The sequence below is a fragment of the Ochlerotatus camptorhynchus genome, unplaced genomic scaffold (genome assembly GCF_037179485.1).
Source record: "Ochlerotatus camptorhynchus isolate MF236.1 unplaced genomic scaffold, CSIRO-AGI_Acam_v1.1 ptg000232l, whole genome shotgun sequence".
Taxonomy (NCBI): domain Eukaryota; kingdom Metazoa; phylum Arthropoda; class Insecta; order Diptera; family Culicidae; genus Ochlerotatus; species Ochlerotatus camptorhynchus.
Genome location: NW_027040722.1, coordinates 6,121,118 through 6,145,326, shown reverse-complemented (window position 1 = coordinate 6,145,326; position 24,209 = coordinate 6,121,118). Strand labels below are relative to the sequence as shown.

Here is a 24,209-nt window from a genome sequence, read left to right as displayed (position 1 = left end):
CATTATCCGTACATTGTCAAACTGCGTGATCGAGGTCATCGTAACCGTTTCCACACCCACAGATGTTTCTGTCTACGAGGATGGATCTATGGAGATTCTCGTCTATCGCATAGAGTAGTGGTTGGATATCAGTCTACTACGGAAATACAGAAAACTGTCAGGATGATTAGAGATATTTACGGCAGCTTAATTCATTTAGAGAAAAATTCCTGAAACGTCATCCAAAGACTAGCGAGAACAACAGGAAAGTTCCACAAACTCCAGAAACGATTAGGGAACCTCAGGCTGATCCACAAAAAAATGAAGGTAGAAGTTCCGAGGTAGAAGAAGTAGACATTATAAAAAAAAACCCAGGATTTTGTGGAAGTTTCACGAACAAACTACGAGATAGTAGTTGAAGTTCCGAAAAAATCGGGCACTCCCGGGTAGGCTTGAGGATTTCAATGTGGTCCCATCCACTTCAGTTGAACTGCAGATACTCTTGAAAAGATTTCTGTACTTCGACAATGTATCCCTCTAACCTAGGGTAAGTCGCGAGTATTCCGCCCAACTCCTACTAGACAATCCTAATCTCTACATTGATTCAATGACTCATTCCGAGTGCTCGGTGGACCAGTGATTTAAGAGGCGAGCCTTATGCCAGATGATCATGGCAATACAGTAACAGATGGTGGACATGAGATCGCCCACACTAACCAGCGAGGAAGAGTAAACAACAACAACCTGGAAAAAAGAAAATTGCCGGTGAAGTGCGGAATAAAATACGAAGCGTTAGAAAAAAAGTTCAAGGAATTCCCAAAGAAAAAATCAATGGCGGTAGACCAGCGGAACATGGTGAGGCCGAGCCTATTATTATTATTATTATTATTATTATTATTATTATTATTATTATTATTTATAAAATTAAACTAAATACGCGCTAGGTTCGAAAAGAATATTTTCGAACCTGGAAGTGTGTATGTAATACTAACATCTAATTGATAGAGGTAATACATACATTTGGAGCTTATTGTAAGTGAAAGTAGCCTCGGAATGGGCGTGACTTTCCAGACATTCTGAAATGGGTTGCTTGATCTGCAATAGAGTTATCACCTTCTAACTCCCGGACTAAAGCTGTCTACAATGACCATACATGCGGTATTGTAGAGAGAGTTCTTCCACAATAACACTGCCGGCCAGTGGGGGGGTTAGAATGAACACACACACACACACTCACACACACACACACTCACACACACACACACACACACACACACACACACACACACACACACACACACACACACACACACACACACACACACACACACACACACACACACACACACACACACACACACACACACACACACACACACACACACACACACACACACACACACACACACACACTCCTACTAGACATAGAATTAAATGAATTTTGTTACAAACAAAGAACAATGAATTATCGGCTCCGTAAAGCTAACGAGATTGAGCCTTACAAATAAAAGAACTAGAAAAAAGGGCCTCAGAGATGCTAGGTCATAAGATCTTCAGGAAAGCATTGAGATCGTAAGGGCGGTTCTAACAACGTATGGAAAGTTCATATTTCGGGGAAGTTAAAAGATCTTTAAAGATTAGTTTCGGTAAATTCCGGACAGCTCCATAAACTTTTTCTAAAATTTTGAGATACTTTAAGAAGTTTCAGAAATATTATGGAAGTCCAGAGAATTTTTTGAGCAGTTTAGATAACTGAAGACGTATATTGGAAACTTTTCAGTGGTCTAGAGATTTTCAGGAATGTTTAAATATTTTTGGGAAAGATCCTTTTATTTCCGGGCAGTATCATGAATTTGAGGAGAATTCCAACAACTGCAGGGTACGTTCAAGAAAATCGTGGAAGATTAGAGCATCTCAGGGAATTTCAATTAACTTTAATTAAACAAGTTTCGTAGCCCTCCATTTCTTAAAATTTCAGCAATGTTCAAAGAAGCTTGGACATTTTTGGAAGGTTTCGTTATATTCATAAAATACTTAAAAGAAGATATGAGAACTTCATAGCAGTAGCATTAATTAATTCCAGAAACATTAAAGAAGTTGGGTTTAACTCATGGAAAATTCCAAGAATTTCAGGAATGTTTAAGAAATTTCAGCAAAATAAGAGGGTCTTCTGAGAAGTTTCACGAATACCAGGAAAGTTCATGGAAAGATAGAGAAGTTCCGAGATATTTTTGAAAAATAAGGGAAGCTTCAGACAGGTCCAGATAAGATCAGCACAGTTTAAAAATTTGAAGGGAACTTTTATGAACATTTAGGAAATTTCAAAAACTTGAAGAAAATGGAGGGAGCTTAAGCATAGATCAAAGAGCTTCTAGGCAGTTCAATCAACATTAGGAAAATTGTGGGACCTTTCAAAAAGTTCTGAGAGATTCAGGGAAGTTTTGAAAACTTTGTTGAAGTTCAGAGATCATAAGGGCAGTTCACAAATCTTCAGGGACGTACCGAATACTTTTGGAAAGTCTGGACCCTCGGGGATGCATAAAGATCTTGAAGAATTAGACATTTTTATTCGGCTTTTCGTTCCTCAAGAAAAAGTGCTGATTACAGTTTTACTATCGCCAACGTTTCCATCCAACGGGCTCGCTTAAGTTTTGAATCGTATATTTGTTTACGCCTAATCAAAGATAGTACATCTTTATACCCCCTGAAGAAGGCCAAGTCGAAAGGCCGATACGTCGGACATTAAACATCGTAGCGTTTTGATCTACCGTTAAGCAGATAAATCAAGGCACGAACAATTAGTAGGTGTTTTGAAGGTGATCGATTAAATGTTCCTTCATTTTATGAAAATGTTTATTAGGGTGGTCTTCATTGATATTTATATTTAGAATCAAACTTATTTGTTTTCATCTAAATTCATTGATGAGCGGTTTACTGGAACAATTGTTTACCTTTTACGTCGATTTTCCTTTTAATTCTACTACTTGTGTATCACTTCCACTTATTCACATTCCCCAGGTAACAAATTGATGCTTAACAAGTGTTGTTTAATCGATTTTAATTCAGCCTTAGATTGAATAATTGCTGTATATAGACCACGTTAATCTTTGTTCGGCTTTTAAACATCTAAATCTGGTGATTTAATATAAGTTTTTTAAGGCACTACATACAAGTCTTTTTCAACTCTTGTTCAGCCTTCTAGTTTTATTTCAAAAATAACAATGGAAGACCGCATCATATCTTATGCATTTATATGGAGCTGCTTTAACTTGTTGCTGAATAATTGGATTTACTTATTTATATTGTTGATATAAGTCTAAAAATTACCTTTGCATTTCAGGATTCGAACCGGCAGTCGTTGATTCACTAGCGTCAATCATACCTACTGGACCATTCAAGCATATGTGTGGCAAAAGGTATGATCATCAACTGGAAGCACATCAAATTTAATTTGAATAACAGCAACCGGAAGAGTATTATACAGCAACGCAGAATTGTAAAAAAACAACTGGTGACAGTAAAACATTCTTCTCATTTTCAAGTGCGTGATTTATTTCGATGACCATTTAGATGCTATATTAGTGCCATAATTGAGTAATATTTTTGGAATGCGGTCTGAAACTTCAGTGCAATATAACAGACGAAACACAGGATTACAAATGTATACTTCCGACGTCATCGCAGCCCACATCTACCTGGAGCTATTCCTAAAAATCTCCTTTTCCTTGTCTCTACTGCTGCCACTGCTTGTAATTAGAAAGATAGGCAATGAATTCAGTAGAACTAAAATGCCGGACATGCAACGAGTGACACAGACACTGACGACATTTAACAAATCAAGCTATCAACATATGTGTAACACATTACTGATTTGTGAAGTTTTGTGAAGCTTAAATAAGACTTGTTCAATCTTTGGATCAGCTAACTTATTAAGGTTGGATTACGGGGATACAATTCACTTCATGCACTACTATAATCAACTATATATTCAGCCTGATGTTAATCAGCTTTGTACACCTTAAATCAACCAATAATCAGCTTCTGTTCTCAATGTGCAGCTTGAATTGTTACTTGGGTCACTAATTCACTTTCACTAATTCATTTTTACTTATTAACTTTCACTAATTCACTTTCACTCTTTACTTTCACTATCACTTTGAACTATAACAGATACGTATTTCGTTTACTACTTGCAAACTTCTTCAGTGTCTAGTCATATGACTAGACACTGAAGAAGTTTGCAAGCAGTAAACGAAATACGTATCTGTTATAGGGTAAACGCTCCTATAGTTGCGGTACGTTAGAATTAATTAATTGATTTATCTTTATTAGGGAGGCTTTCAGACTTGGGCTGGTTCGCCTCCAAGACGGTACGTTAGAAGCGTAAGGTTCCTATAGTTGTGTATTGAATCTCCATGCACAACTATAGGAACCTAACGCTTCTAACGTACCGCAACTATAGGAGCGTTAGTGATAGTGAAAGCAAACAGTGAAAGTGAATTAGTGAATATGAATTAATGAAAGTGAAAGTGATGCAAGAGTAGTAGAATTATTTGTTTTAATTTATAGTTGGTTACATTCTTCAGCAAAGTTATAGACACAATATAACTTTGCTACTTTGCTGGAGACACCGTATGCCTTGTTCTTCATTTGACTATTCTTCAGCAATTTTGCTGCTTTTAAAGTGGATGCCACTAAAAAATTACTTTTCTCGTAGTAGCTTCAAAAATTATTTTAGGGTACTTTTAAAGTTGCTTTACTCCATTTAAAGAAAAAGGTGTTCTCGCAGATTTAACTTTATATTTTGCGTTATGTGTGTTCTTTTAGATGCCGAATCAAGAATAAAATTATCTGTCTTACTACGTGATATATTAGTATTTGATGATTGCTTGTTTTATTGACTTAAAATTACCCATTATACCAAAGTACTTCCTTGAGCAAAAATATGCGCCATAATTATAACTTTTCTGAAGATCACTTTTTCGAAACATTCAAAACAACTAAAAGTAGATTTTTTTTTTTAGTGGTACCCTTATTGAATGCAGATAACTATCTCCAGCGTGGTCGAATAAAGAGCTAGATTTGTGGTGTACTCAGCAAAGTTGCTTGAAATAATTGTTTTTAAAACTTTGCTCCAGAAGAGAACCACCTATAAATTAAAACAAAAGAGTTTGATATTTGATTTCAGTTTAAATGAGGACCACCCTGATCAATATCTTCATAAAATGATGGAGCATTAAATTATCAACATCTTCTACGAAGACACCAACCCTCTAAAATGAACAGAAACGGAATCCATCTTTTTTCCTCGCTAAATTGCCCTTTTCGGACCATAGTGCAATGTGGAGCGTAATTCTATTTCGCACACCCAAAAAAGGGAACAGCTTAACTTTTACGAAGCCTCCATTTCGTTGCTTCATAAACCTGAAAACTTTTTCTTCAACTCACATTAAATGTTGCTTCCCAATTCTCGAAAATTTAGCCGCATTTTCTGCTAATAGCTATCATACCCGTTGCCTCGTACTCGGAACCACCCTCAAACCCATTTGCTTTTCCCATAGCAACCGTCGAGTCAGCTGTCTACGTACGTCTATGTAGGCGACAACGTTTGAGGCACGGAAACACCCCGCCTCACATCCAAAGTTCAAAGCTTTCTTCTTTTGATAAACTTTACCATCCCGGATAGACGTCATTATACCCATCGGCACTCACACACACACACACATTCAAACACATCCTCCTACACGGAAGACACCTAGTAATACCCTTTTTTCCCCCATTCTAGCCCTCCATACTTGTGCGCGTGTATCTTATTTGCTATCATCCACCGCAGCACTTTCCCATCCCACACGAGAGCCTATCTGTCGGCGACCTAATCTTCTTAAAGCTGTTACCCCAGTGTTTGAGCCGTTTAATGAACATAGGAGGAAATCAATTAGTGCGGGTTACCCGGGCGAGAATGACGACGACGATAACAGAACTGTGCGTGGTGTGTTGGGCCGGAAATTGGAATGAGTTTTTCCCGGCTCAAAAATTTAGGCTTTTACGAGTCTGAAAGCTCATAAAAGTTTATACCAGACTACCTACGCCATCCGGAAAATGGCATAGAGATTTGTTCGGGCGGGTTTGGGGACAAGGTTGATAATTTTCCGAAAATTTCACGATTACCCATCGACTTACCGTCTGGTTGGTTGCCATCAGTTGCTTCTCGTCCAGCCACCAGCTGATTTTCGCCGGCGGTCGAGATCCGCTGGACTGGCACTGGACGACGTAATGCCGGTCCGACGAAAGCGGCGTGCTACCGTTGACGATTTCCACTACCAGGGGTCGCACTGTGAAATAGTAAAAAAACAAAAAACCCAGGGTTAGAAGGAAGATGCGTTCTCGAACGGAAAAAAAACTTACACCGCAGTTCGATGGTCACGTTGGCCGTTACGTTCCGTTTGAAAAAGTTGCTCGCCTGGCAGGTGTATACGGTGTGCTGGTGGTCACGGGACAGATTTCGCACCACCAACTTACTGCTCAGGGTGGACTCGTGGGAATATTCCATCATTGTACTCGGAAGGACCTTGCCATTGCTGGACCAGATGATCTTCGGCGTGGGGATTCCTGTGGAAGGGGTTGAAGAAGGGCAGGTCAATTAATCAATGAGGTGGTGATGGTGTTAATTTTAGTGTGACTAATGGACAGATTTTCCCTTTGAAATACATTGCAAACAAAACCAGTTGTAGAGCAGGGAGCAGGGAGCTTTTTCATATATTAAATGCTTATTGAACGACAATTATAACAGAATAAGACTGCTTCTGATCTGGAAGATTGCAATTTACACACTTACAACCGACAAATTCATATGTGTTTTCAGTGTAAGAAACATATCCAATGAACCATTGTATTCTGTTTTGATCTCTCAACAATCTTTAACACGCTCATTGGAAACGCCAGGGAACGACTGACAAGACCCAAAGAAAAGATGACATTCTTGTTTGATCGATTAAAAGAAGAACCCAAGTAGAACACTTCTGTCATAATGAGTTGCAGTAACTTTATTGTGACTGAAATAGGTTGCATGGAAGCATCCACTACCGTTTTGTAACAAGTGTGCTATTAGAGAAGATACCGTTTTCTGCTGTCAACGTTTTTCTCTAGTCGCTATATTTAGAGTCTGGCGGATAGCATCTCTGGATCCAAGTGCGCTGTCAAATAACAGAACCAATCGAGCATATCACGACCAACAACAGAAAAGAGCACATCAGTTTTTGCAAACAAAACTTCGGAAATCATTTTCTCGTGATTCAAGGCTCACCTAGGCATATCAACATAATCATCGGATTGAGGACAGTTTTACCTATTAACTGATGCTGTTAATTTGCGTTCCGTTGACGAGGAAAGAACTATCAATGTTTTGTTAATTAAATTTGATAGTAACTTTTCAATTGTTGGTCCAGAATACATTGAAATGGTTCTGCTTTTTGTTAGATCGAAATTCTATCCACCCGACTATAATTATAGCGACTATAGACGTTGACTACTTTCAGAAGATTTTACTAATTTATTAATTGTGGGCAAACATGTCATTAGACTGAAACTGATTTAGTAAACAATGACTTCAATCAGCAATTTATCGCAAATAATAGCTAAATCCTGCAAATTAACAATGCCATCTGGTAGAGAAAACATGTTCCTGTGTCCTTGTCCCTGCTGTCTTTAATTTGAATGTGTGAGATTTTATTCGCAAGAAATCGACGGCTAAAGCCATTATTTGCAGAAGCAATTTAGGTTTTTTAGTTGACTCTGAATTTTGTTATTGGTTATCAAAATAATACATAAACAGATGACTTTGCACCTTGTAATCCAAATTCTATTGTGATTTTCCAAGTAAAATTAGACATCGCTTCTCGTAATCCAAATTCGATTTCGCTTTTCCCCGTACAATTTGGCTTGGATGCTCGAAATCCAAAGTCAATTGGGTTTTCCACAGTAAAATTTGCGCTATACAAATAAAATTTAACTTCGCTTCTCGTAATCTGAATTCAATAGCGCTTTTCCAAGTAAAATTTGGCTTCACTTATCGTTATCCAAAATCAATTGAGCTTTTCTTAGTAAAATTTGACTTGGTTTCTCGTAATCCAAATTCGATTAAGCTTTTCTTAGCCAAATTTGACTTCATTTATCTTAATCCAAATTTGATTGCACTGTACCCAATTAGACATCGCTTCTCGTAATCCGAATCCGATAGCGCTTTTTCTAGTAAAATTTGGCTTCGCTTCTCGTTACCCATAATCAATTGTGCCTTTCTTAGTAAAATTTAACTTGGTTTCTCATAATCCAAATTCGATTGTGCTTTTCCTAGTAAAATTTGGTTTCATTTCTCTTAATCCAAATTGTGCTTTTTCTAGTAAAATTTAACTTGGTTTCTCGTAATCCAAATTCGATTGTGCTTTTCCTAGTAAAATTTGGCTTCATTTCTTTTAATCTAAATTCGATTGCGCTGTACCCATTAAAATTAGACATCGCTTCTCGTAATCCAAATTCAATACCGCTTTTCCAAGTAAAATTTGGCTTCGCTTCTCGTTATCCAAAATCAATTGCGCTTTTCCTAGTAAAATTTGGTTTTTTCCCCTTCAAATCCAAATTCGATTGCGCTGTTCCAATTAAAATTAGGCATCGCTTCTCGTAATTCGAATTCGATAGCGCTTTTTCAAGTAAAATTTGACTTCGTTTCTCGTTATCCAAAATCAATTGCGCTTTTCTTACTAAAATTTGACTTGGTTTCTCGTAATCCAAATTCGATTGTGCTTTTACTATGTTGTAAAATTTGATTTGGTTTCTCGTAATCCAAATTCTATTGTGCTTTTCCTCGTAAAATTTGACCTCATTTCTCTTAATCCATATTGATTACGCTTTACCAATTACAATTAGACATCGCTTCTCGTAATTCGAATTCTATAGCGCTTTTACAAGTAAAATTTGGCTTCACTTCTCGTTATCCAAAACCAATTGCGCTTTTCCTAGTAAAATTTGACTTGGTTTCTTTTAATCCAAATTCGATTGCGCTGTACCAATTAAAATTAGACATCGTTTCTCGTAATCCAAATTAGATAGCGCTATTCCAAGTAAATTTTGATTCCTAATCCAGATTCGATTGTGCTTTTCCTAGTAAAATTTGTCTTCATTTCTCTTAATCCAAATTTGATTGCGCTGTACCAATTAAAATTAGACATCGTTTCTCGTAATCCAAATTCGATAGCGCTTTTCCAAGTAAAATTTGACTTGGTTTCTCGTAATCCAAATTCGATTGCGCTGTACCAATTAACATTAGACATCGTTTCTCGTAATCCAAATTCGATAGCGCTAATCCAAATAAAATTTGACTCTTAATCTAAATTCGATTGCGCTTTTACTAGTAAAATTAGACATCGCTTCTCGTTATCCAAATTCGATATTGCTTTTACAAGTAAAATTCAACTTTGCTTCTCGTAATCCAATGTCGATTGCACTTTTCCTAGTAAAATTTGACTTGGTGTCTCATGATTAAAATTCGATTTTTCCTAGTAAATTTTGACTTCACTTCTCGTTATCAATTGGTGATCGCGCACGGTAGGACCTGATTTTCTACGTTGTGTGATAATTATAGATGGACAAGTGGTGACATCTATGGACTGGTTTAATAACTATGTTATGCTTAGGGTAAAGGCGGTAATCGTCGCTAGCACGAACAATTGGGTTTTGGATATGTGAATCTTACATGTCATCAAATTCTAGAACCTATTCTTATTTCCAAGAACCATTAGTTTCAAGACCACACTCGTGGGACCTTGCTTCAAATAGTTTCCCAAGTTAACGAAGTGCATGAAGTGGCTCGATGATCGAAAACACATGTCAGCGATTTCTCTTTCTGTCCCATAAGGATCATGTGCACAATTCACTGTTGCCAAGGATGCTCTAGTGCTAAGTTACCAAGCAGCTATTAACGCCCTCTCCATTGCATATGCTATTCTCTCATTTTAACACGCTCTCTGTCTCTCTATTCGAATGTCGATCACCGATTGGTGATCGTTTAAATAAAGCAAGAGAACATAACTTGACTGCAGATGTCTCCCGTAGGTAATGTTGTATTGCATATTATTAAATTAAAGTATATCCGTTCAAACCATCAACGAAAACATTTCGAATTATTAATTAACTATTATCACTCTCCCTGTCATGGGTAAATAACCCAATTCATTGCAGGTTTTTCCAAGTAAAATTTGTTTTCATTTCTCGTAATCCAAAATTGATTTCGCTTTTCCAAGTAAATTTTCACTTCGCTTCTCGTTATTCAAAATCAATTGCGCTTTTCCTTGTAAAATTTGACTTGGTTTCTCGTAATCCTAAATCAATTGGGCTGTTTCAAGTAAAATTGGTTTTCGTATCTCGTAATTCAAATTTGATTGTGATTTAAGCGTAGTTCAGAAGGTTGTTGGTCATTGAGTACAAACCCAGTTGAGTTACATAGTAAGTTCATGGGAATCCCATAACAAATCATGAGGAATACTTTAACAATTTGAAATAACTTCCCGATATGCAGAGAGAACCTCAAGTTCAAATCTAGATAGCTTACGATTATAAGTCAATAACTTGAAAAACAAATCTGGAAGATTTAAAATAAGCTGCACGCATCAGTGGCACCGTGGTGTAGTGGTAAGCGTGAATACCTCTCAACCCAGCAGGCCTGGGTTCAATACCAGTCGGAGCCACCGGCTTGTTCTGAGGCATAACATTTCTGATCACGGAAAGTAAAGCCGTTGGTCACCAAATCATGAGTTGATGGGTCGATAGTTAGGGTCCAGGTGTCGGTAGCATTTGTGCTCAGCACGGAAAACAAGATCGATGGAAAATTAACCAAAAGGAAAAAAAGTAAGACGCATTCTAGGACTATTTCAAAGGACTTAATGGGCAAGTTCAGGAATCTTCTAGGGCAAAACGACAATACTTTCAAGGTAGAACCAACCGATTTCCAAAATATCTAGGGTGAAAATCCCAAAAATAAGTCCACAGGGTATTTAGGGAAACTAAATAGAACATTCAAGAAAACTTGGAGTGCAAGGATAAAGCACACTTACATAGCCCTTCCAGAAGAAATGCAAAGGACTTCCAAAACAAGTTCAGAATACATTCAGGGAAGAACAATTTTAGGGGAATACTCTAAAGTAAAGAGAATATCGGACTACCAGAACAAGTTCACAAGTCTTCCTGAATAATTTTAGCTGCAGACTAGCATACACAAGCAAATATTAGCTTAAATTTTGCTGTAAAATTTAATCTGCAGCTATTTTTTTTTTAGTTGAGAAGGCCTTGCTGAGCAAATTCAGCAGACTTTCAACACAAGTCCAGAAGAACTTCTGGAGCATACACAACGAAACTCGAGTACAGAGGCCCTCGAAAATGAGCTGAAAGACTTTATTTTGACAAATTCAGAGGACTCCTAAGTCTTCATCAGAGGTCATCCAAGGTTAAGCTCAAAGGGCTTCATGAACAAGCACAGAACACCGTATCGTGATATGAGAGATTTTCAGCCTAAAGCTAGTTCGTCTCTCAAATCAAGTACAGAGGACTTCCAAAACAAGGTTAGATTACTTCAAGAAGATGTTCAAAAGCCTGTTATAACAAGTTCAAAGGACTTTCAGAGCAAACCCAGAGAATTTACAGTGTAAGATCAGAGAAATATCAGGTCAAGTCTAGACATTTTCAGAGCGATTTCAGAACACTTATTAGAGGAAGTCTATAATGGTTCTTGAGCATCTGTAGCACTACCAAAGCAAGTCCAAAGGACTTCCAAGACAAGCCTAGAGGACTTCCAAAACAAGTCCATATATCGTCCGCAATAAGTTCAAAGAAATATTACAACAAGTGAAAAGGACTTCCTGTGAAAATCAAGAAGACTTCAATATAGCCAGAAGACTTCAAGAGCAAGTCCAGAAAACTAGGGAAACCAAGTGAACTTTGAGTACAAGACCAGAGGACTACCATTACAAGTCCAGAGGACATCCATATTAACTCCAAAGGCCTTATGCCTACACATAATCCAAAGAACTATCAAAACTTCTTTCAAAGGACTTCCAGGTCATGCTTGGAAGACTTTCAAAGCAAGTCCAGATTTCTTCCAGAACAAGCTCAAAGACCTATTACAACGAGTGCAGAGGACTTCCAGAGCAAACCCAGAAGACTTCAGGGTATGTTCAGATGACTATCCGAGCAAGTGCAAAAGACTAAGAAAACCAAGGCAAATTCCAGGTGCAGATAATGTTGAGTGCATGTCCACAGGGCTACCAATATATGTCAAGAGTACTTCCATAATGACTCCAAAGGTCTTTTTCTGACATAGAAAGAGGACTTCTAGATCATGTTCAGAAAACTTCCAGTACAAGTAAAGAGATCCAATACTATAATATGACTCACAGGTAAAATCCAGACGAGATCCAGAATAAGTTCAAAGATCTATTATAGCAAGTGCAAAGGACTTCCAGGGCAAATCTAGAGGGTATGTTCAGACGGCTATCAGAGCAAGTCCAAAATACTAGAGTAACCACGGGAAATTCCAGGGCTTGCGCAGAGGTGTTTGAGTGCAAGTTCAGATGACTTCCATAATGGCTTCAAAGGCCTTATTCTGACATACAGAGAGAACTTCTAGATCATGTTCAGAAGATTTCCTGGACAAGTAAACAGCTCCAATACAAGGGTAGTCCATAGGACTTCCAGGAAAAATCCAGAGGATAAAAAAACGTTCAGAAAACTTCCAAGTTGAGCGAACATTAGAACACTTCTAAGGGAAAGCCTATAGAACTTCATGAGCATATGCAAGTTTAAAGAACTATCAAAACAAGACCAAAGGACTTCCAGGTCAAGTCTAGCTTACTTCCAGAATAACTCCAGATGATTTCCAGAATAGGTTCAAAGACATATTACAAAAAGTGAAGAGGACTTCCAGAGCAAACCCAGAGAACTTCAAGGTTTGCTAAGATGGCTACCAGCGTAACTCCAGATAACTAGGGAAACCAAAGGAAATTCTAGCGCAGATAACTTTGAGTACAAGTCCAGAGAACTTCCAATTTATGTCCACAGGACTGCCATAATAACTCCAACGACCTTATTGTGACAAATAGAGGGGACTTCTAGATCAAGTTTAGCAAACTTCCAGGACAACTAAAGAGCTCCAATGCTAAGGTAGTCCATAGGACCTCCGGGAAAAAGCCAGATGACTTTCAAAAAAATCCAAATGAATTCTAGAATAAGTTCAAAGACCCAATGAAGAGAACTTCCACTCAGAGGATTTCCAGGACAAGTCTAGTGAACTTTGAAAACAGGTCCAGACGAGACCCAGAATAAGCTTAAAGATCTACTATAACTATTACATAGGTCTTTCGGAGCAAAGGATATGTTCATATGACTATCAGAGTAAGTCCAGAAGGATACGGAAACTACGGGAAATTCCAGGGCAGTGGACTTTGAGTGGAAATCCAGAGGACTACCAATACAAGTCCAGAAGACTTCCATAATAGCTCCAAAGGCCTTATTATGACAAATTGAGCGGCTTTTTAGATAAAGTTCAGGAGATTTCGAAGACAAGTAAAGAGATCCAATACAAGGGTATTCCAGGTAAAATCCAGACGACTTCCAAAACAAGTCCAGATGAATTTCAGCATAAGTTCAAAGACACATTATAGCAAGTGAAGAGGACTTCCAGAGCAAACCCAGAGGACTTCAAGGTTTTCTCAGATGGCTATCAGCGCAACTCCAGACAACTAGGGAAATTCCAGGGTTAGCGCAGATAACTTTGAGAACAAGTCCAGAGAACTACCAATATATTTATGTCCACATCCATAATAACTCCAATGGCCTTATTGTGACAAATAGAGAGGGCTTCTAGATCAAGTTTAGCAACCAGGACAACTAAAGAGCTCCAATGCTAGGGTAGTTCATTGGACTTCCGGGTAAAAGCCAGATGACTTCCAGAATAAGTTCAAAGGCACAATGAAGAGAACTTCCAGAGAAAACTCAGAGGATTTCCTGGACAAGTCTAGTGGAACGAGACCGAGAATAAGCTTAAAAATCCATTATAACAATTAAATAGGTCTTTCAGAGGAAAGGGTATCAGAGAACTAGGCTACAGAAACTACGGGAAATTCCAGGGCAGTGGACTTTGAGTGGAAATCCAGAGGACTACCAATACAAGTCCAGAAGACTTCCATAATAACTCCAAAGGCCTTATTATGACAAATTGAGAGAACTTCTAGATAAATTTCAGGAGGCTTCGAGGACAAGTAAAGGGATCCAATACTAGGGTATTCTAGGTAAAATCCAGACGACTTCCAAAACAAGTCCAGATGGCTTCCAGAGTAAATTCAAAGACCAGATGAAACACAAAGGACTTACAGGTCAAGTCTAGTGGACTTCCAAAACACGTCCGGATGACTTTTAGAATAAGTTCTAAGACCTATTATAGCAAGTGACTTCAGGGTATATTCAAATGGCTATAAGAGCAAGTTCAGATGACTAGGGAATTCTAGGAAAATTCCAGAGCTAGCGCAGATAAATTTGAGTGCAAGTCCAGATGACTATAAAAACTTTCATATGGTCTTATTCTGACAAATTGAGAGGACTTCTATTTCAAGTTCAGAAGACTTCCAGGGAAAGCGAAAAGCTCCAATGCTAGGGTAGTCCATAAGACTTCCAGGTGAATTTTAGAGGACTCTCTTTTTTACAGACTTAGGGTCATTCGTGATTTGTCCGGGGATGAGATTTGAACTCGTGACTTTGGTATGAGTGGTATGGATGTTAACCACTATGCCGGGGCTGTCCATAAGACTTCCAAAACAAGTCCAGAAGACTTTCAGAATGAGCTGGAATTTTTACTTGCTTTCTCAATCTCGTGGGAATCGAATCTGTTTATTTTGTCTTTGCCCATCGTTTCAAACCTAATTTGACCATTTTAAAGGGTAGAATTTTTTTCACTTGAAAAAGGCCAACTACATAAGGGCCACAACGTTATGCACTGAAAAAAATTCCAGCCCATCAATTCCAGAATAAGTTCAAAGGCCTATTATAACAAGTGTAGAACATGCAAATCTTCACTTGGTCGCACCGCCCGACGTCCGATTTGGAATGACATCGTTGCCATAGACGAGAATGAAAGAGAGCAAACCCTGGAATAGACACGATAATCAGTTAAATGCTACTTGCTACTGGCGGATGTGCAGCAATGGGACAGCTGGACGCATCCAGACGGTCGGGCAAGATTAGTTCATTAAGTCCTACTGAATGGCATCGGCGAAAAAAGAAAAGCTCGCAATCAACAGTAATCAAAGGAACACATCTTAGTCGTTGTTATTTTTTATGCCTTGTTGATAGTGACAAGACTCGGCTTTGTCCACCGAGGATGCTCTTGAAACAAGGAAAAAAATGAGTTAGTTAGTCTTCATCTATGTGATTCCTAATTTGCTATTCGTTGTTCTCTAGTTTGAAGTGGTTAAGACTAGGGTTCTGATGCATGGTCATTATCGGTGTCATTGCTTATTTTGTTGCTGAAGAATCCAATTTTGACTGACAAAAGGGTGCACCTTTGGTGGGTGTTCCAACTCTCCGAAGGGTATAAATAGTGGGACTTTTCAATTTGAGTCGGATCCTTGCGATAAATGCAAAAATGAGAACTTTAAAAAATCTAATACTTCATCATTTCACAACAGTGATGGAGTAATACGACATGCAGTATGCAGGACACGGGATATACAATTGATCAAATATATGATCGCAGTTGTGTTAGGTCCCGAGCAGAGGAAAAAAAAAGGGCTCAGAGGCGTACTGGCAACCGTTTCTGCTCAGTGAACACAATATTGTGGGTTCTATAATATGACCCCTTTTAATACTGAGATGATAGGCTCCCTAGGGTCGCATTATTTGCTGTTCAGGTTTCGAACGATCGTATCACTTTCCAAACTGAATCCATATCTAATATACCCTTCCAACCATAAAAACCTCCTTTGATTGAGTTGCTGAAGCGTATTCTGTCTGTTGCAGAATGTTGAACTGACAGTTATTCTCCTCCCCGATGACCATAACGACGTGGCCGGTACCGTTATTAACTACATAATTTAATGGACCTTCCTGTGCATCGAGAGTCACTAGGTCATTATAAGCCTTATTCATTGGTTTCTATGTGCAATGTTGCTGGTGCTTGTCAATCATGATGTAGCGACTACAATATGTATGGTCAAAATGGTTCAGAAGACTTCCAGCACGAGTCCCGACTGCTTTCATCAAGGGAAAATATCATAATACAAAGTACTCCATTCAAACTTCTACGGTATTAGAAAGAGCGTGTTACTGTTTTAAGTAAAAGGCTCCCCGTCCGAAAGCAGTTTTCTTCTATATTTATGAAACGTACCCCTTCAAGATGTATACAGAAAGAACCCACTAAAATGAAACAACGAGGGTTACCCGTATCAGTATAAGCCAGTCAGCAGACCAGCGATTCGCAGAATTTGAGCAGTAAATTGACTCAAATTATGCTCAAATCCCATCCTCTCAACTCGACACGGTCAGTGTAGCGAATCGACCATCGTATCCATTGCGGATAATCGACTAATTAATCATCCACTAAAGATGCACAGGCGTGCTTCATTAGCGTCTAATTGAATTCCTATTTCCGCGCTGGACCGAGGGAAAGCATGAGAGGAGCGGTGAAACATCAAAGAACACGAGCCCATCAATGGGGAAGCGGAATTTTAACTAGCTCTGCCACTTCAGCTTAAGTCCACATTACACAAGTGAATTGCAAATATCCAAACTGCTTGCTCGTAACCATCGTTAAAAGAATGCCTCCATCATTGATCGTAAAGTGGATTACCTTTCAATTATGGCTACCAAGCAAAATTCCACCCCCCCCCCCCCCCCATCGCACGATAGATCCATCCACCCAGTGGCATCAGGAGTCTCATTACAAGCCATGAAACTTTATAGCCCTTATACTTTGGTGTGATCTGCCTCGCCGTCGTTATTGCCATCGTTCGTTGTCGGCTGGTTGATGGGCGATAGGATTAGGAGATCCTCCTACAGAAACAACACGACGGACGATGGTGTCCGCTCGGCAGTCCAATTACGGCGAAATAATTACCCCGCGCGCGCACTGGACTCATCAAGCCTTGGTCGGCATTGCCCATTTCCGAGTCCTCGAGCCGGTTAATCCATGCCGGTGCCGTAAGCAATGCCGAGGACAATAACAGTAAAACATCCGCATCGCTTCCTCACAAATGGCACCGGTTGGAAGCGTTCTGTTGCGGTTAACATTTTTCCGTGGCTGACTGTGTCACGGTTGTCATTTATGGGGGACAATTTTAAAACTACACTTCCATCTAATTCCAATCGCTGCAAACAATAAAGAGTTGGGAGACTGTTTGGTCATCATCAATATTTGCACGAGAAGCTTCCGATTGTTTGGCAATTGGCGTAGGGTTAACTTTTCATGAAGAAAGCCGATAATTTGAATTGAAATTTACTGCCAATTTGCTGGGAAGGTTCCACGAATGTCTCCAAGGCTGCTGGCATCGGACAGCAAGGCGAAGCCAATCGGGGCGGAAAAACTTTTCAAATTTATTGAAATTGTTCATGGTTCTAGGAAAAGGGTATGTAGCACTGGAACATTCCATCCGGCATGCGATGTTTGCAAAAAGAAACCAAGTCTGTTTTGTAGCATGATTGAACTGTGTTTATTGACAGAGGCTGATGTCTGGGCGTGGCCAAAGAGAGGCAAGGAGACGCATTCGCCCCTACTCAGTGTTGAAATAAATTTGGCATTTTTTTAAAGTTCATAAATCAGTTTCTTTCTTCAGATTAATTAATGATCCAAGTCCCAGAACTTTCAAATAATACAATTATGTACATTTTTGAAAGACAGGAAACGCTACTGGGAAATTTTTTTTATTAGGCTGACTTTAGGAAAGTGTGCAATTGATTTTAGAAATTGGTTCTGAAAACATAAAAAAAACTCAGATCTAGGGACGGCTATAGGACGTCCGAGTTCTTAACGTAATGTTAAGAACTCAAATTTTTATTTCATACATATGTTTTCTATGGTATTCTCTTTCAATTGAATGAACATAATCTGCAGTTCCTTTAATCGTATGCCAAGGAGCGAACTTTTGATCTGACGCTGCCCATGAGCTTCAGCACAAATTCTTTGGCGATAATTTTGGCCACTGTTGTCCAGCCTTTTTCAAATTCTTCGATTGAATTCACTGCCTTGAAAATGGCCCAACAAATTTCGATTGACCGGGCCTCCGGACAATTTGGAGGATTCATCTCTTTTGACACGTATTGCGCATTATTTCTTTGTACCAAGCTACCGTGTCTTTCGAGTAGTTCATTGACACCAAATTGGACCAAAATAGTACTGAACCATCATGTTGCCGAATCATGGGCCGCAGATACCAATTCAAACACTACCGAACGTAAATGTCAGTTTTCATCCCCTCCTTCGTCACAAATGGCTTTGACAACTTGCCACACTCGCACATAGTATCGCTTGCCAAACCATGGCCTTCTTATCAAATTTTTCGGTAAAAAATTACTTATCGGCATCGTTCTGAGCCCTCGAGTGGACGGATGCCGCTTGTATCTGACTCGGTTTCGGCTTCTTGAACGTTTTCAGCACGTTTCTTGTCTTAGCACGTTGGACGTTAGTCTTCGATGTTCTCAGTTTTTTGGCCAAATCTCGAACCGAGGGACTTTTCTTATTGACGAAAGCTTGGTGATCTTCTCGTTCACTTGTCAGTCCACCGGTCTCGGTTTACGGCCAGGTTTCGATGTGTCCTTGAAGGTAACTTCTTAACCGAACTTCCGGATGGCCTTTTTTGTTAAAAAATAACTTTCCACACACAAACTTGTTGAGCAATAAGTAAACAACAAAACACATCGATTAAGAGTTGATAAACTTCATCGGGGCAGAAATGGCGGCGAGTTGAAAGTGTGCTTATACTTTTTGGGACCACCCTCTTATGACAATGTTTTAAAGATTGCGATTTTTGAATTTTTTAAAATATACTGAGACTTTAAGAAGTTATGCAAAAAAAAAATAAGGCTTTAGCTTCAACACGTCAGACCTAAGACAATTTCTGAGATTCAGAACAGAACATCAAATTTTAAACTTGGAGAAATTTTCAAGATTCTGAGTCGATTTAAATATTCAAGATTTTTTTTTCCTTGATTTGTTTTCCGTTGATCTTATTTTCCGTGTTGAGCACCAATGCTACCGACACCAGGGAGGTAGCTCCCACACCTGGACCCTGCCTATCGACCCATAAACTCATGAACCAGGAGCAGCGGCAACTTTGCTTCCCAGAGATTTTATGCCTCAGAAAATCCTGGCGGCGCCGACTGGGATTGAACCCAGACCGGCTGGGGTGAGTGATAATCACGCTTACCACTACACCACCAACGCCGCTAAATATTTAAGATATTTTTACTTTGATAAATATATATGATCCAAAAATTAGAATTAAATGTTATTGTTTAGCACCTGGAACAATCCTCTCATTTGGTTTTATTACGTTCCCGCTGTGACTTTACGACTTTACTAGTACTATTGTGCGCAGGGATGGATCGCATTGGGACATTTTCATTACTTTTTAATTAAGAATTCTTACGTTAAATCCAATTCGTTTTTTAGGCACTCCTGCTTGTACATTTTGGAAACCATAGTCTTGTTTGTCACGAAAACCTGGGTGTTTCAGATCATAAGCTTTCTTTTATCCAGGGTGCTGCCCATAATCCATCTTCACGTACGTTTCGTCGTCCATGAGGAGGCATCCTTCGTACTTTGTAAGAACCTCTTTGTTCAACTCCCGGGCACGTCTTTTGGCCACTAGATTCTGCTTCAGTGTCCTGCTCAGATGCTTACTGGCCCGAAAATATCGAAATCCTTCTCGCTGACGAATCCTTCTGACGGTGCTTTGGCTGGTTTTGAATTTCTTGGCGATATCATAATCTGACAGTCCTGGTTTACCCTAACCGTTCTCAACACCTTCAAATGCAGCTTCTGATCCTTGGTTCTACTACGGCGCTTGCTATGATCCTGCCGATTCATAGTATGTCACTCACGGACACGTTTGAGAACACTACACACGGACGATTTAGCCAATTTCAACAACTTTGCGATTTTTGAACCTGACCACGTTGAAGTTTTTAAGTCGTATTAGAGCATTTCTAGCTCAAATCGTTAAAAAAAATGTCAATTTTGTCTCGACCCCTTCTGATTTGAATGAAACATTGCTCACGTGTTCGCTGCTACTAATGGTTGCATTTTTCATTTAAATATGATTTTTTCCTCCAGAGTAACTTTTGAAAAGGGCGTATAAAAAAATTGATTATTTTTTATTAAAAAAATCATAACTTGAAAACTATTGATCTGATCAAAACGGCATATGAAAAAAAGTTTTAGGTAATTAAATTATCTTTACGGAAAAAATACATTGAAAGAAAAAACTTCGTAAATTAGTATTTAAAAAACGTAAAACGATGATTATCTCAAAACACTCCCCCTTCGATCTTAATAATTTTTTTTTTCAAAAAAATTGATGGAATACCCTTGAATTTCGTGAAAAGTGTATGCTGGTAACTTCCTTAAAAAGAAATCTATAATTTTTTAAATTTTTGTTGATTTTTACAAGTTGATGAAAATGCATATTTTTTTGAAAAATAACAATTTATTTGGATTCTACGCATAATTTTCGATAACATTGCATATAGAAACTTTTTTCCTAAGTCCAGCCGTTCTCAAGTTAATGCAAATTAAAAAAATATAATTATAACAATTTTCAACATTTTAGGCCATTTTCAAATGTTCGTCGAGATGTCCAGCAACGAGATTTTATTTCATGATTGTATATTAAAAAACAAACAATTCATTCTCAGATATGGTAGCTGTCAGACTTACCCGTTTCTATCTAGAGGCAGCGGAAGAGAAGCACGTTGATGTGGTCAAATGAAAGATTTGTTGAGATTAAAAACAGTATATAGGGGAAATGACGGCTTCGGCATGACAGACTATTTTCGGCAATACAAATTGAAACACTATTTTCACTGGATTTTCTTACGAAAACACTTCGCTGAATGCATGCAAACGATTCTTTATGCTTTCAGCTTCAATTTGACTATACTTTTACCACTTAGAAAAAGCAATCTAGCAAGGTTTTCTTGAAATGCAACACACGCACTACAAATTGTAGCTGATTTCGAGTTGCCAATAATAGAACAGCAGATTTACATGCAGTTCAAATGGAACGGTTGCCGAAGAAAAACTGGTTGCCGACAATACTCGCTCTCACTAGAGAAGATTGGAGCTTTGTAAAAGCGTTTCAAAACAGTGTTTGACAATTCTTTCGACTGAAAGTGTTAGAGCAGCTGGTAGCAAAAGATTGTAAACAAACCAATACTGCATATGTGTGGGTTCCTTAGAGAAAAAGGCTAAAGAAAGAAGGTCGCTGCTTAGGTTGCCGAGAATACGTAAATTCCCCTATTTATTATTTTATTTTGGTTGTTTGAAACTGGAATATAGCAATGTTATTTTCGAGTTCCAGGAATTGGTTTCACTTTCTTAAAAATTGGATCAAATTCCGTGTCAGCCTTTTTGTATTCTTCCGTAGAAACATAACAAAATGACATTTTTGTTTGAAGATCTTCTTTACGACTATTTGCCCAGTCGTACAGTTGTTAAGGGTTCGTTATAGGGTGCTCGTGTTGCTTAGCTAAACTTGCTCTGGTTGCCATTCTCTTAAGGGTACCGCCAATCGCATCACAATGACCTTTGCCGTGTGAAGTTGCAAAAAAATGCCATTCAATTTCTACATTATGCTTATCTTTAAATCCACAAATGCTAGCAAAAATTTTTATGTTTTTGTATTGTGATGCTGCTCCATCTGACATAAAAATACACTTTTGGACTGTTATTTGCAACTTTGAAAATTCTAATAATTTTGAGATAAACAACTGAACTGCTACTGTGTCATGCTTTGAAATTGATTTAGGTGGAGGTTTACAACACTTGAAATTGTTATCCATCGTAAAAAACTACTTGCTTTTTAACTTGAAACGCTAAGAGAGATGAACTGAATGGAACAGGTGAAGATCGTCCCAATATATATATATGGAGCAGAATAATTACAATGTTGACATTATACCTATCTTCATTAGGTACAATTGATTATAGCAAACTTTTTTAAGTGTGAGTGTAAGAAGCCTCCACGGGGTGCCTTTTTATGTAGTTGTGATATCGCGGGATGAGCTCTTAAGGCACAATATGGTATACGTCAGAGAAGTACCTAGAGAATTTATCTCAATTACAGGTTTAATAACATATTTGTTTACCTGTTTATGTTTTGAGCCTCTGTTATGACATACACAATTCTATCCAGGTATACAACTAATAGAGGACAGAAAAAAGGCACATGAGTGGGTTTGTTGATTATTTGGGTATATTTGAGAGTATTTACTTATAAACTTGTTTCTTTTCCGCTGCGTCTAAATAGAAACGGGTAAGTCTGACAGCTACCATATTTGAGAATGAATTGTCTGTTTTTTAATATATATTCATGGAAAAACATCTCGTTGCTGGACATCACGACTAACATTTGAAAATGGCCCAAAATGTAGAAAATTATTATATTTATTTTTTTTAAATTGCATTAACTTGAGAACGGCTGGACTTAGGAAAAAAGTTTATATATGCAATGTTTTTGAAAATTATGCGTAAAATACAAATAAATTACTATTTTACTAAAAAATATGCAATTTCACCAACTTGTAAAAACCAACAAAAATTTCAAAAATTATTAAAAAAATTTTAAGAAAGTTACCAGTATACACTCTTTACCAAATATTAGGGCATTTTTTCAGTTTTCTTGAAAAAAAAAATTATAAAGATCGAAGGGGGGGTGTTTTGAGATAATCATCGTTTTACGTTTTTTAAATACTAATTTACTAAGTTTTTCTTTCAGTGTATTTTTTTCCGCAAAGATAATTTAACTACTTAAAACTTCTTCTCATATGCCATTTTGATCAGATCAATAGTTTTCAAGTTATGATTTTTTGAAAAAAAAATAATCCATTTTCTTATACGCCCTTTTCAAAAGTTACTCTGGAGGAAAAAATCATATTTAAATGAAAAATGCAACCATTAGTAGCAGCGAACACGTGAGAAATGTTTCATTCAAATCGGAAACACTCATGACCAACCGGTTTGCGTTTTGGGCTGGAAATGCTCATTACAGTTTCGCTGAATCGAGAGAGGAAACTTGTATGTGGATTACTCCTGCTCCAACTAGTATCTCACCTCGATAGCTCCTGGGTTAAAGGTTCTACCAGGTGTCCACAGACTCGTGATTAGAGACTACGAGATTTCACGACTTCAACATATGGCATTCATACATTAATATAATAGCCGAAACTTACTGGAGGAAATAATACGATGCGGTAACCATAGTATAACGGCATAAGACATACAACTCACAAATTAAGATCAATCACGTCTGAGAGGTCGATAGGGATGCGTTGAAACAAATAACCTAATAAAGCGGCGTTCATTGTACTCACAAGGTATTCAGGTACCTTCACCTAACGTCCCTATCCATCCTAACCTTTCACTTTCAGGGGCGTCCCTCTTAATCCTACACCACGCAAGTATGCCGCTAAGTGCCACTTCCGTTTGCTGTTAGACAACGCCTTCCAATGGCGTGGTCGATCGAACGCCTTGAAAACCTAGTCGAGACCGCCACCGACCAGTGCTTCTCGGTGCGATCTGCGAAGAAACTAAAATGCAGAAGAAAAGGCCCTCCTCGGAAGGCCTTTTCTGTTCGCGTTTTGGTGATCACAAACGTCTGTGCAGTTTTGTAGCCTCGATGTGTATTCGCACTCCAGAAAATCTCCGTGTATAGTGGACCCTACACGATTGCTTTTATTGACAATAATCGTATTGCCAATACATTCTATATTGACGTCAATACATCGAGATTGACAATATTTCTGAATTCACATTATCAATATTATTGTCAATAATTCCCCTTCGCTTCAATATATTGATGCGTGTGGGGTTTGCTTTTAGGTGATATCGTATTCCGTTAGCATCAGCGAGTGATGGTGAATTGAGCTTTTCGTGCGTCGGAGATCCTCGACGAGATGAGGGATGCCACCTACGATTCCTGTTC

The 24,209-nt window shown here is 38.3% G+C and overlaps 1 protein-coding gene across 1 annotated transcript in view; it reads right to left on the bottom strand.

Annotated features, from left to right (window-relative positions):
* Positions 1-24,209, bottom strand: part of side-VI (sidestep VI) — a 1,063,375-nt gene that overhangs the window by 447,350 nt on the left and 591,816 nt on the right. The window contains exons 7-8 of the mRNA XM_065225644.1: positions 6,385-6,588; positions 6,160-6,311 (exon numbers count right to left, since the gene is read on the bottom strand). Of these exons, the coding sequence (XP_065081716.1) occupies positions 6,160-6,311; positions 6,385-6,588 (356 nt within the window). The remainder of the gene's footprint in view (positions 1-6,159; positions 6,312-6,384; positions 6,589-24,209) is intronic.